We start from the raw sequence: 18,824 nt of genomic DNA, 5'->3' as shown, positions 1-18,824 counted from the left end.
CAAAAGTCTATGTGTTTTTAGGAATATCACTGCCTCCCAAAATAGACACTTTGGTGGCTCCTTCAGGAACGCATGGTTCTGATTAGGTATAAACTTTCCCTATATGTCAACGTACAAATAGAAATGTATCAACTCTTCTGAAACCTGACCTAGAGCCATTTCAGAGCTCATGCTGTGGCCATTCTTCCTTGTGCATTTATTCTCAGCGAACACAAGATAATTTCCCTTGCAACTGAGATCCTGATCTTGCCTCTTTCCCTGACACTAAGAAGAATTCTGAAAAACAAATCCAGAATCTGACTCTTCCAATTGAGAATCTCTATGACCACAGCTGGGGGTTCATTCCTATATTTATGGCTGAAGGAAACTGGACAAGAGTTAATGAGTTTATCCTCATGAGTTTCTCTTCCTTACCTACTGAAATACAGTCATTACTCTTCCTGACATTTCTGTTCATCTACCTGGTCACTCTGCTGGGAAACAGCCTCATCATTCTGGTTACCTTGGCTGACCCCACGCTGCACAGCCCCATGTACTTCTTCCTCAGGAACTTGTCCTTCTTAGAGATTGGCTTCAATTTAGCTATTGTGCCCAAGATGCTGGGGACCCTGATTGCCCAGGACACAACCATCTCCTTTCTTGGCTGTGCCACTCAGATGTATTTCTTCTTCTTCTTTGGGGTTTCTGAATGCTCCCTCCTGGCCACCATGGCCTATGACCGCTATGTAGCCATCTGCAGTCCCTTGCACTACCCAGTCATCATGAGCCCAAGGGCACGTGCCAAACTGGCAGTTATCTCTTGGTTTCCAGGCATTCCTGTAGCTACTGTGCAGACCACATGGCTCTTCAGCTTTCCATTCTGTGGTAGCAACAAGGTGAACCACTTCTTCTGTGACAGCCCACCTGTGCTGAGGCTGGTCTGTGCAGACACAGCACTGTTTGAGATCTATGCCATTATTGGAACCATTCTATTTGTCATGATTCCCTGCTTGCTGATCCTATGTTCCTACACTTGCATTGCTGCTGCCATCCTGAAGATTCCATCGGCAAAGGGGAAGCATAAAGCCTTCTCTACCTGCTCCTCTCACCTGCTCGTCGTCTCCCTTTTCTATGTATCTTTAAGCCTCGTCTACTTCCGTCCAAAGTCCAATAATTCTCCTGAAAGCAAGAAAGTGCTATCACTGTCCTACACTGTTGTGACTCCCATGTTGAATCCCATCATCTACAGCCTGAGAAATAATGAGGTGAAGAATGCCCTTAGCCGGACCTTCCACAAGGCCCTAGGCCTTAGAAACTGCATCCCATAAACATTAACAAATAATACTGCTGCTGCTAAGTCACTTCAGTAGTGTCCAACTCTGTGCAACCCCATAGATGGCAGCCCACCAGGCTCCCCCATCCCTGGGATTCTCCAGGCAAGAACACTGGAGTGGGTTGCCATTTCCTTCTCCAATGCATGAAAGTGAAAAGTAAAAGTGAAGTCGTTCAGTCTGTCCGACTCTTCGCGACCCCATGGACTGCAGCCCACCAGGCTCCTCCATCCATGGGATTTTCCAGGCAAGAGTACTAGAGTAGGGTGCCATCGCCTTCTCCAAACAAATAATACTAAAGTTTATCAAATAAGGAACAATCAGTTTGATATTTAGAATCCCTCTGCCTATTTCCATTGTGATGAAATCCACTGCTGAAATGAATATTGGAAAGCTCAGTGAAGAGAAAACATCACAGAGGTGGTTTAGATCTATCACTACCACCTGGAAAATTCCTCTGCTTGTCAAGTGTAGACTACATTCTTTTCTTATTGTCAATTTAACACTTCTGTGGCCAAATAATTCAAGATATTCATATTCCTCTTTCCATACTGTTAACAGTATGAAACTGCTTATAATCCTAGCATAGGAACACACATAATAAAAAAAGGGCAAAACCCATAGAAAATCACCATGTCAGTTTGTCTTCCTTTGGGCAAATCTGACTCCGCTCATCAGATAGGAAACTCTACTAGTCCTCGTCCCTCCCTCTCTCTGTGCTGAGAGAGACCAGAATAACTCTCCTTTCTTTAGTTTTCATGTACCTGAGGGAGTGTTAGTTCTTTTAGGCTCACTGGTTGTAGTATGGATATTGGAAAGTGGATCAATTATTTCCATACCTACACCTTTATAATGCTAGCAACCTCTTTATTCCTCATTCTATTTATCCTAGGAAGAATGACCTGAGCTTCCATTGGCTCTCTAGATTTGGGGTGTCAGTGATTATTTGTTTAAAAGTCACTTTTAATCATTAATTTTGTTTAGGTTCTTAACCTTGTTGAAGTAATATCATAAATTTCAATCATGATGCTGGTTTCATCAAAGGTTAAAATAGATCCAGCTAACTCCACCATAGCTCTTCTGTGACAAAAAAGATTCCCCACTCTTTTAATAACTTCATAGTATTCTACTTTGTAGATATGCCATAGTTTATTTGATGAGTCTTCTACAATTACAAAGAATAGTTTTATGCGTAAACCTTTTTATATTTTTGCCAGTGTACCTGACATGTGGAAATCTGGAAGTTGGATTTATTGGCCAAAGTGTAAGTATATAGTGTTTCTATCTTGGCAAATTTCTCTCCAAACTTATTGTACTATTTTACACTCCCAACAGAAATTTATGATGGTTCTTTTCTCCCCAGAGCCACAACAATAATACTTGTCACCAATCATTTAGAATTTAGCTTATGTAATAGGTGAAAAAAATCATAATTTAATCTTAATTTGAGTGAATAAATTTTGAAGAATACAGAGGGAATAGGTGAGTAAGTCAGAGGAAAGATGCACTTCATTTAGACTTCTGAATTCATGGTTTAGATGATTTGCAGTTGGTGATGTATTGGTACTCTATTTTCTCCACTTGAAAGCTTCTTTTGACCTTCATTTTAACCAAATCCATTTTATATTTCAAGGTCTACTACAACTCCCCAAGCAGCCAAACTATTCCTTGCTCAGTCAGTTCAGTTGCTCAGTCGTGTCCAACTCCTTGCGACCCCATGGACAGCAGCACATCAGTCCTCCCTATCCATCACTAACTCCTGGAGTTGCTCAAACTCATGCCCATCGAGTTGGTGATGCCATCCAACCATCTCATCCTCTGTCATCCCCTTCCCCTCCTGCCTTCAATCTTTCCCATCATCAGGGTCTTTTCCAATGAGTCAGTTCTTTGCATTAGGTGAGCCAAGTATTGGGGCTTCGGCTTCAGCATCAGTCCTTCCAATGAACATTCAGGACTGATTTCCTTTACAATTGACTGGCTTGATCTCCTTGCAGTCCAAAGGACTCTCAAGAGTCTTCTCCAACACCACAGTTCAAAAGCATCAATTCTTCAATGCTCAGCTTTCTTTATGGTCCAACTCTCACAGCCATACATGACTACTGGAAAAACCATAGCTTTGACTATGTTTGACCTTTGTTTACAAAGTATTGTGTTTGCTTTTTAATATGCTGTCTAGGTTGGTCATAACTTTTCTTCCAAGGAGCATCTTATAATTTCATGGCTGCAGTCACCATCTGCAATGATTTTGGAGCCCGAGAAAATAAAGTCTGTCACTGTTTCCATTGTTTTCCCACATATTTGCCATGAAGGGATGGGACCAGATGACATGATCTTCATTTTTTGAATGTTGAGTGTTAAGCCAGCTTTTTCACTCTCCTCTTTCACTTTCATCAAGAGGCTTTTTAGTTTCTCTTCACTTTCTGCCATAAGGGTGGTGTCATCTGCATATCTGAGGTTATTGATATTTCTCCCAGCAATCTCGATTCCAGCTTGTGCTTGCATCTACTTTAAGTTTGTCAATGGACAAATTAAATTCTGTGTATACTATCCTATACTTATTTTTATATGTTTGCCTTCCCTCAATGTACCTGTAACTCTTTGAAAATGAATTCTGCACAAGTGTTTCTGTTTTAGTATAACATAGGCATTCCTGAAAACGTTTTGTTCTGCAAAACTCACGTGGAGAAATAGGGTTAAGGCAGGCTCCTCAACTCAATGGACATGAGTTTGAGTAAGCTCCAGGAGCTGGTGACATACAGGAAAGCCTGGCATACTGCAGTCCATTGTGTCACAAAGAGTCAGACATGACTGAGCAACTGAACTGAACTGAACTGAGGCTCCTCAAAACATATGCAACTTTGAAGCTAGAGGTGGAAAATGAGGGAGAAGGTTGGTATTTTAAATATGCCTTGTGGAAAAAAACTAGCATGTATGTGCAGGCATTGTGCCAGATGCTAAGCAAACAATAATAAACAAGTCAGATGTGGCTACCTCTTTCGGTAAGAAACATGAAGTCAAAAGTCTATTCCAGAAGCACTGTAAGGAATGTCTAGATATGCATTAGGCTGTTTGGGTTAAGCCATAATCAGTTGGAGGAACCTTTATCTCAAACACGGACATCATCTTACTCCTTCAATTTCAATTCCTATTCCAGAAGGGTTAAAGATTTTGAGATGTTAGCCTTTTCATCTTAACCAGTAGTTAATAGCCTCCCCTACTGCTGCTAAGTCACTTCAGTCGTGTCGGACTCTGTGCGACCCCATAGACAGCAGCCCACCAGGCTCCACTGTCCCTGGGATTCTCCAGGCAAGAACACTGGAGTGGGTTGCCATTTCCTTCTCCAGTGCATGAAAGTGAAAGTGAAAGGGAAGTCGCTCAGTCGTGTTCGACTCTTCGTGACCCCATGGTCTGCAGCCTACCAGGCTCCTCCATCCATGGGATTTTCCAGGCAAGAGTGCTGGAGTGGGGTGCCATTGCCTTCTCCAGCCTCCCCTACTGAGAGCATCCTAAACAAACTGCTTATGGTTTTCATTAATATTCTCCAGTTTGCTTAGACAATGATTATTGAATTACCCTCTTCATGCCTCTTCTGACCTCTCCTGAGTCCAGGTCAGAAACAGTCCTAAGAACCAAGCCCAATAAGAATCAAAGTGAAGGGAAATGTAAAAGAATACTAGTATGGAAGAAATTAAATCACTACCTTGAAGATACCTGCACTCCCATATTCACTGCAACAATTTTCACAATAGCCAATTCATGGAAACCATCTAAGTGTCCATCAACACATGAATGGATAAAAAAAAAATTGGCATATGTATACATATATGCAATGCAATATTAATCAGCTGTGAAGAAAAAAAAGGAAATCTTGCTACTTGCAACATCATGAATGGAACTTGACAGCATTATGCTAAGTGAGATAATTCAGACTGAGAAAGACAAATATTGTGTGATTGCATTTATATGTGGAATCTGAAAATACCGAACTCAAAGAAACAGAGATTAGAATGATGGTTGCCAGGACCTGGGTATGTTGAGTTTGGTCAAACGGTACAAACTCAGTTATAAATAGTTAAGTTCTGGGGATCAAATGTACTGCATAGTTACTCTAGTTAACAATACTGTGTTATATACTTGAAAGTTGCTAAGAGACTATATCTTAAATGTTTCACCATACACACATAAACATACAGCTACTTATGTGAAGTAATGGGCCTGTTAACTAACTCTATTGTACTCATTTCACAATATACACATGTATCAAATCATCACATTATACACCTTAAACTTACACAATGTTCTATGTTAATTATATCTCAATGAATCTGGAAAAAAAAAAAAATACTGGTGTGCTCCTCTAGTCTCTCTCTGGTGGAAACCTTGGAGAAGAGACAGACCACTGAGTTTTGTTCCTTTTCTCTAGTAGCCTCACAAGTGCAGGAGAAGTTGAAGCTGCAATAAAAATCTTCCTCCAAGATTCTGTCATGCAGAATCTTCATGAGATTTTGTACTCTTGGGAACCTCTCAAAACTCATACCTGTCAGAAAGTGAACCTATGACTTCTCCTGAAGAAGAGGAAGTATTGGAGGAAGTCACTTCCTTAGAGTAAACAGCAGGGACCAGGGAGTCCTGAGACCCAGCCTGGAATCCTCTAGAGGGAATGGCACAGGCCCAGCCCAGAGCTTCTCTGGAGTGACTAACGCTGCACAGCTCAGACTGCTTTACAGCTGCTGGCCCCTCGTAGCTACCCGCAGTGTCTGAGACACTGGGACAAAGCTTCTTTGAGAATGTGACGAGGCAAACCGAGTTCACCAGCAACGTGGACCAGGACAAGCACAAGCCAGAGTGTCTTTGGAATGATGGGTACAGATGCAGTATAGGACTTTTCTGGGGTGGCTTGAACAGACATCACCACAATTTAAAACTCCCCTGGAGTTACCCATTCAAGACATAATCCAAAGCTGTTCTAGAGTGACTGACACAAACCAGGGCTTCTCTTCAATGTGAAACAGATAAACCTCACTCACAGGAGGTAAGTGAAGGATGAGAAGGCAGGGCTCAAACTTGAAATCTCCTGTGTAGAGGATGATGTCTCACCACCAACAAAGGTGTCCTCTTTGACACATTTCTGAGAGATAAGAAAGGTGATCAGAAGTCTCAAGTAAAACACATGGGGTTTTATAGAATTTGACAAAAGAAATAGGACAAAGGGAATCTGCTAAAGAACAGAAAACAGTGATAAAACGTGTATTGTGCTTTAGACTTTTCAAAGTGTTTGCACATGAATTCTCTCATTTCATACCCACAACCACCTGTCAGTTGGGTAGGGCATTTATAGTAACTGCCATTTTATAGTTGGAAAGAAACATAACTCAAAAAATGTCATGTCAGCAGCTCTGTGTCTCACATCTAAAACACACAATAACCAGAACTTGAGCTCCCTCCAGATCCTTGTCATGATAACTATGTGGTCTCAAAGTATCACTTATGTGGTAGTTTCATAAAGTTCTCTTAGGTGCATTAACTAGTTCTTCCTTGTTGAAACAAAACACAGAATCTCCAAGATGTCATCCTTGAAAGGAGACAATCTGGATAGAGACATAGCTAGTCACACAACCTCAACTGAGAGGAACAGGCTTTCAAGTTTCCCCATGATGTCCCCTTCCCCTAGGAAAGGGACTCTCTTCCCCACTATTACCCTTTCCTTATTTACCAGGAGAAAACAATTACAAACAGAAGAAAAAGGTGAAAGGCATGGAAGAGAAAGAGAAGGAAGTCTAGGTCAAAAGAAAGGAATATAGAGGAAGATGAAGGCAAATGAAGGATAACATGACACGAAAACTGTGGGAAGAAGGCAGACACAGAGCCAAGGGTCCTGCTCTCATACTGCGCTTCGTGCAGCCCCAGGGTCCTAAGGAGAGGCATGAGGGGGACTTTTCAGGGGCCAGGAGAAAAGTGAAAGCCAAGCAAATCGGTCTCTTAGCCTGGTCCCTGCCCTAGTTCATCCTCATTCGACTTCGAGTCTTGAGAGTTCCCCAAAGACTTGGTTTGAAAGAAAAGGGAAGGAGATCCTCTGCTTTAAAAGTCAGAAAAACTACTGTTACGCATATGCAAGTTCCCTCAGCTTCATTAAGTAAGTGTTCAGAAAGTCTTTCTGATAACTTCTGAATTTGGAGCCCGAGAACCTTTTCTTTTCTGGACTCTTGCCACATACTATCTAGTGTCTAAGTAGTATCACCAGGAAATTCTCAAACTCTGCTGCAGTATTCCTCTGGTTTCAACTGCCACATGACTCGACCACACCTCATTGGATTGCTTTCTATCTGCCTAACACTGCTTTACCGAAAGGTTGGATTTAGAGGCTTCTTGTAACTATAGAAACTGTAGTATATATTTTTATATATATAAATTATATATATTTTTGTATATGTGTATATAAATTATATATATTTTATACATGTATATATAAATTATATAATGGGCTTCTCTGGTAGCTCAGCTGGTAAAGAATCTGCCTGCAATGTGGGAGACAAGGGTTCCATCCCTGGGTTGAGAAGATCCCTGGAGAAAGAAATGGTTACCCACTCCAGAATTCTTGCCTGGAGAATTCCATGGAGAGAGGAGGCTGGAAGACTACAGTCCATGGGGTCACAAAGAGTCAGACACAACTGACTAACACTCATGTTATTCATAATAGCAATAATAATAATGACCAATAATTCAAATGTTTTATAATTTTACATTTATTTCCATACCTCTTCAGTTCAGTTCAGTTCAGTTCAGTTGCTCAATTGTGTCAGACTCTTTGCGACCCCATGGACTACAGCATGCCAAGTTTCCTTGTCCATCACCAACTCCTGGAGCTTGCTCAAACTCATGTCCATTGAGTTGGTAATGCCATCCAACCATCTCATCCACTGTCATCCCTTTTCCTTCCTGCCTTCAATCCTTCCCAGCATTAGAGTCTTTTCCAATGAGTCAGTTCTTCTCATCAGGTGACTGAGTATGGAGCTTCAGCTTCAGCATCAGTCCTTCCAATGAACACCCAGGACTGATTTCCTTTACAATTGACTGGCTTGATCTCCTTGCAGTCCAAGGGACTCTCAAGAGTCTTCTCCAACTCCACAGTTTAAAAGCATCAATTCTTCGTCACTCAGCTTTCTTTATGGTCCAACTCTCACATCCTTACATTACTACTGGAAAAACCATAGCTTTGACTAGATAGACCTTTCTTGGCAAAGTAATGTCTCTGCTTTTTAATATGCTGACTAGGTTAGTCATAGCTTTTCTTCCAAGGAGAAAGCATATTATAATTTCATGGCTGCAGTCACCATCTGCAGTGATTTTGGAGTCCAAGAAAATAAAGTCTGTCATTGTTTCCCCATCTACTTGCCAGGAAGTGATGGGGCTGGATGCCATGATCTTCATTGTTTGAATGTTAAGTTTTAAGCCAGTTTTTTCACTCTCTTCTTTCATTTTCATCAAGAGGCTCTTTAGTTTCTCTTTGCTTTCTGTTATAAGGGTGGTTTCATCCGTATATCTGAGGTTATTGATATTTCTCCTGGCAGTGTTGATTCCAGCTTATGCTTCATCCAGCCTGGCATTTCGCATGATGTACTCTGCATGTAAGTTAAATAAGCAGGGTGACAATATACAGCCTTGACATACTCCTTTCCCAATTTGGAACCAATCCATTATTCCATGTCTGGTTCTAACTGTAGCTTCTTGATCTGTATATAGATTTCTCAGGAGGCAGGTAAGGTGGCCTGGTATTCCCATCTCTTTAAGAATTTCCCACCATTTGCTGTGATCCACACAGTCAAACACTTTGGCTTAGTCAATATGTAGATGTTTCTCTGGAGCTCTCTTGCTTTTTCTCTCCAATGGATGTTGGAAATTTGATCTCTGGTTCCTCTGACTTTTCTAAACCCAGCTTGAACACTTGGAAGTTCTTGGTTCACGTACTGTTGAAGCCTGACTTAGAGAATTTTTAGCATTACTTTACTAGTGTGTGAGATGAGTGCAATTGTTCAGTGGTTTGAACATTCTTTGGCATTGCCTTTCTTTGGGATTGGAATGATAAGTGACCATTTCCAGTCCGATGGCCACTGCTGAGATTTCCAAATTTGCTGGCATATTGAGTGCAGCACTTTAATAGTATCATCTTTTAAGATTTGAAACAGCTCAACTCGGATTCCATCACCTCCACTAGCTTTGTTTGTAGTGATGCTTCCTAAGGTCCATTTGACTTTGCATTCCAGAATGTCTGGCTCTAGGTGAGTGATCACACCACCACACCATATCTCTTACCAGCTAATAATTTAAAACACTGTTAAAAGGATTTTTACAAATACCAAAAAAGATAGTGATGAGTTTAATCCATGATGGAATCTCTAAGAATTTCATGACAAAAAACTCCATTAACTTTTTAAGATATTAGTGCACATGGACATGTTCAGTTGCTCAGTCTTCAGACTCTTTGCAAACTTATGGACTATAGCTTGCCAGGCTCCTCTGTCCATGGGATTCTCCAGGCAAGAACACTGGGAAGGGAAGAAGGGAAGGGAAGGGAAGATTCCCTTCTCCAGGGGATCTTGCCAACCCAGGAATTAAACTTGGGTCTCCCCATTGCAGGCAGATTCTTTACCATCTATTTACTGTTATTTTGTGGGTACTAGATAATGTAATGTGAATATAGCAATGAATACCTTTTGGTTTGTGGCTTAAAGAAGTGTACAGTTTGCAGGCAAGGGCACATATAAAGATAACTGTGACACAAAACCATTATTATAATAAGAGTATTTTAAAATCCTGGTGAAATACAGGGAAAGAGTAATTAGTTATATCCAGTTAGGGGTTGGGAATGATCAGAAAAAGTTTTATTAGGAACTTGACATTAGACTTTGGGTTAAAAAGTAAGTATTTATATGGTTTACATGTGTTTCACCTAAGGCATTTGATGAACTTTTTATGAGACCTTTGTTACTATTTTAAAGAGATGTATTCCAGATGAGAGTACATATAACTCTGTTTATTTATACCCAATAATGTCCAAAATGATTTAAGTTCGCTGATAAAAATATAAGGTAGCTTTGCTATTTGTCTAAAGAGTAAAGAACAAAAATTAGTTTCAAACCATTTGGGAATAAGCCTTAAGTTACATGCCTTAGAGTCTTGGCTCTGTCCTAAGAAATATTTTGATTAAATATGTGAGGGAACCAGACTTTAATGGCACACTGAGTAATGCAATGCTGTTAAAATGGAGTAAAGCCTTAAAAATGTCTTCTCAGTACACAGCAAAAATAAAAATAAACAAAACAAATATAACTTGGAAGATAAAATCTAATGTATCAGTTAGGATACACACACACACACACACACACACACAGGCCTTATATGACTATTGGTTCAACTAGAGATCCAATAGTATCATCAAACTGCTTTGAAAATAGTTAAACCTTAGGCTACATTAATTGTTAAGCACTTAGAGTTAAGCAATGGCAAACCACTCCAGTACTCTTGCCTGGAAAATCCCATGGACAGAGGAGCCTGGTAGGCTGCAGTCCATGGGTTGCTAAGAGTCGGATATGACTGAGCGACTTCACTTTCACTTTTCACTTTCATGCATTGGAGAAGGAAATGGCAACCCACTCTAGTGTTCTTGCCTGGAGAATCCCAGGGACACAGGAGCCTGGTGGGCTTCCGTCTATGGGGTCGCACAGAGTCAGACACGACTGCAGTAACTTAGCATAGGTTAAGCATTCTGCTAGTTGCAAAAGATACAGTGATGAATGAATACATTTGTCCTCATGATGTTAATAATTATATAACAAAACAGATGCACACATACACAATTATAAAGATGCTCTAATAGCAGTTTACATCAAGTGTTGAAAGAATAAAAGAATAATCCCTTGATCTGGCCAAGGGAGGACAGGGAAACTTCACAAAGAAAATTATGTGTCCACTGAGACTTGCAAAATTAGCAGAAAGTTATACATGGTTGTGAGAAGAGGTTCCCAGAGTAGAGAGCCACAGGCACAAAGGCAAGGAGGGGTGAGAGAGCACCATGTGTGCACAGAACAGAAAGTATTTTGGTGTGATTAGAGCATCAGCTCTGTAGGGGATTTCAAACTGGAAAAATAAGCAGAAATCAAAGAAAAAGACCTTTTAAGAATTTTACTTATTCCAAGAACAGTATGGAGTGACTGAAAGACAGTTAGCAAGTAAAGAACCTTGTTTGAGCCACTGTCAGATCACATCCAAGTCAAGAATGGATCGAAGAGAATGAGATAGAGTCGGATTCCTAGAAGATTCTAGGCCAAAGGAAATAAGAGCCAAAACCTAAAGCCATGGTGATAGAGATGGAGAAGGTGATGTTGAATCAGTGTTTAAGAAGAAAAATAATCAAGTTTGGGGGATGAATTAAGAATTTTTAAGCCAGTTCCTGGGGACACAGCCAGGTGGCATCATTTCCTGAAATGAGGTAGATGAAAGTGGGGAGGAGAGGATGACGGAGGTTGGGCAGGAGGGAGATATGACTCATCAATGATGTATGCAGTCTTTTGTGTCTAAATTCCTTATAAATGTGGCTCACTGTGCCTACACACTGCCTGTATAGGTATTTCCCTAATTATTTTCATATCTTCTTCATTCTTCAATTAATAATAAATTACTGCGTATCTGCCTTGCAAAGTGTTGGGATAAAAAGTTAAATAACACAATTTCTGCTCTCAAGGAATATACCCCCTAGAATATGAGATGGAGACATATATTCATGATTATTCTAAGAAAAGGATTGTGAAAGTGGTATTTCAGGTCTCCAGAGGTGCTAACACCTTGAAATATTCTGCCCTTCTAGAAGTAATCTTGCTTCTTTTCTCCTTTGCTACCATCCTATGCTGAGCACTCGAGCTTAGTCTCACCTGTGAGTTCAGATTCATTTCCGTTCTCAGAGAGGGGCTGAAAGTTCCACCTAACAGGCAAACCCATGGTTTGCAGTCAGATGCCAAAGCTTGCTGGCTGCCTAACTTTAGGAAAATGACGCCCTTCTCTGGGCCTCAGATTCCTTGGATGTAAAGTGAAGCTAGTAATAGTCCCTACATCTTCTGGTAGTTTTGAAACAACCACAACACTTGCAAACACTCGGAGTGCTGTCTAGTACTGACTTGGTGCTTGATAAATGTTCATTTTTACTATGAAAATAAATAAGATTCAAAAAGTTTCTACAAAGTAAGTAAGTGATGCCCAGCTTGAGATTTTTAAAATGAATAGGAATCAGGAAAAAAAAAAAAAAACTTTAAAAGACTCTTTCTCACTATTTTTGCTCTTTACCTCCCTCTTTCTTTCACCACCTTGACTTCATGCCTTGCACCTGCTCAGGACTTTACTCAAAAATCATCTTCTCAGTGAGACCTTCTGTGACACACCCCACACCCTAAATCCTGTCTTCTCCACTGCTTTATTCTTCTCATCATCTAACATAATAGACATTCTGTTCATATAACTTAATATAACTCACATTTCCTGTTAAAAAGTGAGTTATATGAGGGTGGAGATTTTGTTTGCTTTATTTACTAGTATATTATCTTCAATATCTAGAGCAGTGTCTGGCACACTAAAGATAATATTTATTGAATAAATTATTTTTTTCTCTTAGGGATTGAAAATAAAAGGCTACAGTGATTTGGGGCAATAGATTATATAAGAAGTAGGTTTTAGAAGGTAGATCTAGCTTTAAATCATCATAATTGTAATGATTAGCATTCACTGAGTGTGTATTGTAGGCCAGTCACCATGCTACATGCTTTAGATTTATTCCTTCATTTAAGTTTATAGTCATTGAAAAAACTTTCAGGGTTCCAATTTTGAAGCTTAGTTATTGATACAATGGTGAAACCTTCTGATTCTTTTTCACAGGATTTAACATTATTAGTCACACTTGCATATTTGATTTGGTCTTTATTAATGTGTAAAATTTGTTTCATATTTCCTGAGAGTCAAGACCCAAGATAACCAGTAGAAGCTGATGAAAGGGTTCATTCATAACATACCTGGCTGCTCTCTATGGTCTGACAGTATTTTGAGTCTATCTTCTCTTTGTCTGATCACATATAGCCACATGCAGGGTATTTAGTCCTGTGATCAAGAGAAGCCACAGTTCCTATATTATTCATCTTCTTGTTTAAACTACAATTGTCCAAGTTTAGAAATGTCTGAGTTTAGAATTGATTGAGTTTAGAAATGATTCTTCCAGTATACTGAACTCTTCCCATGTATGAGCTGCTCCAAACTGGGACACATTCAGGTTTCCTCCTCAGGGATCATTGGTAATGGCTGACTCACTTTCCTTGACTTTCTCCTTCCCTCTTTCATTTTGCAGAAAACACACCCTCGCCATCTTTCTGTGCATTAAGACCCTTCTCTTCAGAAATGGTTGGCCTGGCTTCTTTTTCAGCACTACTGACTGTTGAAGACAGATAGGATAGAAGCACAAAAATGAAGCTGTGTCTTTGACCATCCTCTATTGAGCAAAGAAAAATTAGGACATCTATAGATATATATGGTATGCCTCAGTTCAGTCTGAAAAAAAAGTTGGCATTCTTCAAAAAAACAAGTGACTCCCATAATCAGACTTGTTTTTACCATTGGAAAGTATAGCTGTTTGAGCTTCAACAATAATAACAAGAGGATGAAGAATGAGGCCATGGGAATTTCCCTTTCTAAGGGTGTAATAAAGTCTAAATAACATATGGAGACTGCCACCTTCCTGGGGTGTGAATCTCCAGTGAAATCCTGAGCAGAGGAATGATGCAGGGAAACTGGACAGTTGTCAATGAGTTTGTTCTTGTGAGCTTCTCATCCCTGTCCTCTCAGCTACAAGCTCTGTTGTTTCTCCTTTTTTTGACCATTTACCTTGTTACCCTGATGGGAAATGTCCTCATAATCCTGGTTACTACAGCTGACTCTGCCCTCCAAAGTCCTATGTACTTCTTCCTCAGGAACTTGTCTTTCCTGGAGATAGGTTTCAACTTGGTTATTGTGCCCAAGATGCTGGGGACCCTGATCATCCAGGACACAACCATCTCCTTCCTTGGCTGTGCTACCCAGATGTACTTCTTCTTCTTCTTCGGAGCTGCTGAGTGCTGCCTTCTGGCCACCATGGCGTATGACCGCTATGTGGCCATCTGTGACCCTTTGCGCTACCCAATCATCATGGGTCGCAGGGCCTGTGGCCAGCTGGCAGCTGCCTCCTGGTTCTCAGGATTCCCAGTGGCTACTGTGCAAACCACATGGATTTTCAGCTTCCCTTTTTGTGGCCCCAACAGGGTGAACCACTTCTTCTGTGACAGCCCCCCTGTCATCGCACTGGTCTGTGCTGATACCTCTCTGTTTGAACTGGAAGCTCTAACAGCTACTGTCCTATTCATCCTCTTCCCTTTCTTGTTGATCCTGGGATCCTATGTCCGCATCCTCTCCACTATCTTCGGGATGCCCTCAGCCGAGGGGAAGCGCAAGGCCTTCTCCACCTGCTCCTCCCACCTTCTGGTTGTCTCCCTCTTCTACAGCACTGCCATCCTCACATACTTCCGACCCCGGTCCAGCAACTCTCCTGAGAGCAAGAAGCTGTTGTCGCTCTCCTACACGGTGGTGACTCCCATGTTGAACCCCATCATCTACAGCTTGAGGAATAGTGAAGTAAAGGCTGCACTAAGGCGGGCCATCCGCAGGACCTTGGGCTTTCGGAAACTATGACTTAGATGGAAACTGAGGGGTTAGAACACATAGACAAAGGAAAGAAAAGCAAGGTCCCCAAATATGCCTTTGGTCTCTATTCTTTCCAAGAGCCACGGTATACACACTGGGACTTTGGACTTTTCCATTGGGATCCATTAATGAATGAAAGAACATGCGTGATGCAATAAAGAACTTCCGTAGGTCCAGTATTCTCTGGGACTAGGGTACCGATGTCTCTGAGGATGCTATATTGGTTTACACAGATTAGCAGTCTGGTGGTTGACAACTTCATTACTTTTTGTCATTTCTTATTTGCTTTAACTTTTCTTGAACTTCTTCATGTCATTTTATAATTTTCTGCTATATTTTCTTTTGTACATCCAAGAATTCCACCAGTAACTTTCAAAGATCTTTCTGTTTAGGGGATAAATTAATGATAATTGTGATAATAAACAGTAGAGTTTGCTTCATTCTTTCACTTTTTTTTTCAAAATCTTTGGGTTTAAAATCAAACTTTCAAAAATTTAAGAACTCAAAATGTCAACAGATTTTTATTCAGCATATGTCAGACCTTATTTAGACCCTGAAGACACATGGGTGAATAAAACAAATTTCTTCCCTCATGGAATTTATATTCTAGTGAGAACGAGAGAAAATAAAATGATACTTTAAATCCTCCATTTGCTTGTAAAGTACCCATGTTTAGAAGGGTATGATTTCAGGACTTCCTCTGCTACCATAATTGGTCTGTGCCTCATATGGGGAAAACTAATTCACTACATGGAAAACTGCCTTAATCTCAAACTATCCACCTTGGATATGGGAGTTGCTTGACAGAAAGGGTGTAAAAGAATCCCAAGTTAAGTAGATGTGGACAGATTATGGGAAACTACTGTGGATAACCCAAAGATTTTTTGTTTCTAGATTTTTGGGGGGTAATGTCATTATGATTGGATGGAATCAACTGTCCTTCTTAAGCTTGCATATCCCTCAGCAAATTTTGCTGCCCCTTTATGACTTTGTCAGTGAACATAGTTCACTTCTAGACTCTTGGCAAAGAGCAGACTTGGGACATGGGCATGGTAGCTTTGTGTAAAGTATTCATAAGAATTTATTGATAATTCATTGATATATTTATTGATATAAAATGGGAATGTTTCTCAGGTGATTTTTTTAAAAGACTGACCAGAAGGAAGCAGAGCATCCTTCCTGATACTCCATGAATTATTGTCTTTCTTCCTCTACAAAGGGAGTGCTGGATAAAGGATGGAGCGCGGGTCCACAGACAAGTACCAAGGATGAAAGTTACCATATTCCAGTCTTGCAGAGGCACCTACTCAGCCAGTCTTAGAAGTAAACAACCAGGAGGTTCTCGGTGTCAGTGGAAAACTCCAAACCTGCATGGGAAATTCCTTATGACTACTTTCCTCAGAGCTCCCTTCACATCCTTGTTCCTCAGGCTGTAGATGAGGGGATTAAGCATGGGGGTCACCATTGCATAGAACACAGATACCAGCTTTTTCTGTTCTTTGTAAGACTTTGGTGTCATGTAGGTGATAATTCCTGACCCATAAAAAAGGATGACCACCATGAGATGGGAGCCACAGGTTGAGAATGCCTTGAGCTTGCCCTCAGCTGACCTCATCCTGACCACAGTCACTATGATATGGCCATAAGACACCAGGATTAGAGAAACCGGTATGAGGAGAATCACAACCCCCATGAGGAAAATGGCCATCTCTGAAGTGTGGGTGTCTGTGGATGCCAGGATCAATATTGAAGGGGCCTCACAAAAGAAATGAGCAACATTATTGCTGCCTTGGTAGGGCAGCCTTAGTGTGAAGGTGGTGTCCACCGCAGACACCAGAATGCCACTGGTCCATGATCCTACAGCCAGCTGGATGCACACCCTCCAAGTCATGGTGCTAGGGTAATGCAGAGGGTTGCAGATAGCCACATATCGATCACAGGACATCACCGCCAAAAGGGCACACTGGGTACACCCAAAAATGAGGAAGAGTAGAAGCTGAGCTGCACAACGTGTGAATGAAATCACTTTCTTTCTGGATAGCAGGTGGACTAGGGCTTGAGGAACAATGTTGGTAGAGAAACAGAGGTCAGCCAGAGATAAATTGCAGAGAAAAAAATACATGGGTGTGTGAAGCTGAGAGTCAACCTGAATAAGGAACATGAGAAGCAGATTTCCAAGCACAGTGACCAGGTAGACACCTAGGAATAAGGTGAAAAGCAGTTTCTGGGTGTGTTGGTCATCAGAGAGTCCCAGAAGGAGGAATTCTGTCACCTGCGTTTGATTGGTCTGTCTCATGGTTTTATCAGTGTGAAGTCACTATACAGTATATATAGGTGGGTATAGCCTATACGATTATACAATTCAGAACTGGAAGGCTTAGAAATTGCCCCAAGTCATACCAACTATTTTAAGAATTCCCTTTATTAGGCTGTTAGAAGATGACTATACTGCTTTTTTGGAATGTTTTCAATGTTGCAAAATTTAATACTTCATAAGAAGGTACATTCATTTCTAGTGTCATCTGACAAGCATATGATAGATCAAAAGAATCATCTTCATCATCTTCTCTATCTGAACATCATACTTGTAATGATAAAAACAATAGGTTGAATTCACCTGTAAAGTCGTGAAATTTAATTTCTCTTTATTATCAGCAAAAATATGTGAGTCTTATTTTGCTCTTGTGACACCTCCCCCATCTCATGATGGTGTAGATATTTTTTTTAGTTTTTCAAACACTCAAATCTTCCTATTGTTTCTTCCCTGAAAAACAAAACAAAACAGTCACCCACCAAGGTATAAGTAAAAGAACCAAAGTACCTTGTAGAATTGATTTTTTTTTCTTGGACAAAATAGCCTATTTTGAAAGAGCTAGGAAACCAAGGGATAACTCTGCACGGTGTGCTATAATCTTTCTGACAGTCCTGTCCCCCACTTCAACTGGAGCTCCTGAATATAAATCTTAGCCATCAATGAACTTTCAAAACACCATTATAACATAATTTCCATTTTAAGCCAGCACCCTGTCTGGTTTTGTTCAGACTAAACAGCACTAATCTACCACTTCCAGCCCATCATCTCTTGCTTATTATTGCATTATCGTCTGTCTTGCATTATCTGTCTACTCTTCTCAGAGACTAAAAACTCCTTTGATAACTGTGTCTATGTTTTTTCATTTTTGTGTTCTTTAAAAGACATAGCATAGGACTGTATTCAATAAATTATGTTTCATGAAGTAAATAAAAATAATTTGACCGCATAGTTTTTAGTCGAGTTGTTTAGAAAGCCTAGAGAGACTTACAATAATGTGGGAACAATAATAAAATTTTTTGTGGAGCTGTTGCAAAAAAGAAAGGAAAGAAATTTACTGAAGACTAAACTTTAGAAGCCTATGCAAGTTTCGGTCTACAAGTCCTTTATGTGTTTGGTAAAGGTGATTCAAAGTATTTTTAAAAATATATCACATTAAAAATAAATTTAAAAATACATGCATCAAATAGAATGCATAAGATTACCAAGGAAACAGTTACCAAAATAGTTTTGGGGGAAAAAAACTATGTGATATAATAATACTTGTGGCTCTTTAACACATTAAAACTTAGGCAGATCTAATAATCACCTTAGTTTCAAAATGATGAGCTTAAATAAGATTTTGAGGTAACTTCAACAACTGCAATATTATTTTAAAATAGTTCCAATTTCTGTTGGTGATAAAGTCATGGATACTGCTACATCCAAACAAGAAA

General features: G+C 40.2%; 3 protein-coding genes across 3 annotated transcripts; 2 read left to right on the top strand and 1 right to left on the bottom strand.

Annotated features, from left to right (window-relative positions):
- Window positions 1–344: 344 nt before the first annotated feature.
- Window positions 345–1,307, top strand: LOC147357841 (olfactory receptor 10A2). The gene has a single exon (XM_086340354.1). The coding sequence runs from the start codon at window positions 354–356 to the stop codon at window positions 1,305–1,307; it is 954 nt and encodes a 317-aa protein (XP_086196480.1). The 5' UTR covers window positions 345–353.
- A 12,789-nt stretch (window positions 1,308–14,096) lies between these two features.
- Window positions 14,097–15,065, top strand: OR10A4 (olfactory receptor family 10 subfamily A member 4). Its single transcript, XM_086340353.1, has one exon. It carries the CDS (start codon window positions 14,118–14,120, stop codon window positions 15,063–15,065), a length of 948 nt encoding a protein of 315 aa, XP_086196479.1. The 5' UTR covers window positions 14,097–14,117.
- Window positions 15,066–16,425: 1,360 nt separating this feature from the next.
- Window positions 16,426–17,373, bottom strand: OR2D2 (olfactory receptor family 2 subfamily D member 2). The gene has a single exon (XM_086340352.1). It carries the CDS (start codon window positions 17,371–17,373, stop codon window positions 16,426–16,428), a length of 948 nt encoding a protein of 315 aa, XP_086196478.1.
- Between the last annotated feature and the right edge of the window lie 1,451 nt (window positions 17,374–18,824).

This window comes from Bos grunniens, chromosome 15, assembly GCF_055505025.1.
Source record: "Bos grunniens cultivar Pamir isolate PY7600 chromosome 15, Bosgru_T2T1.0, whole genome shotgun sequence".
NCBI classification, from domain to species: domain Eukaryota; kingdom Metazoa; phylum Chordata; class Mammalia; order Artiodactyla; family Bovidae; genus Bos; species Bos grunniens.
Note: the sequence above shows the minus strand (reverse complement) of the source record. Positions and strands in the feature narration are given on the sequence as shown.

Coding starts and splice junctions, on each gene's coding strand:
- LOC147357841 (XM_086340354.1), top strand. CDS start 354: ATGGCTGAAGGAAACTGGACAAGAGTTAATGAGTTTATCCTCATGAGT.
- OR2D2 (XM_086340352.1), bottom strand. CDS start 17,373: ATGAGACAGACCAATCAAACGCAGGTGACAGAATTCCTCCTTCTGGGA.
- OR10A4 (XM_086340353.1), top strand. CDS start 14,118: ATGATGCAGGGAAACTGGACAGTTGTCAATGAGTTTGTTCTTGTGAGC.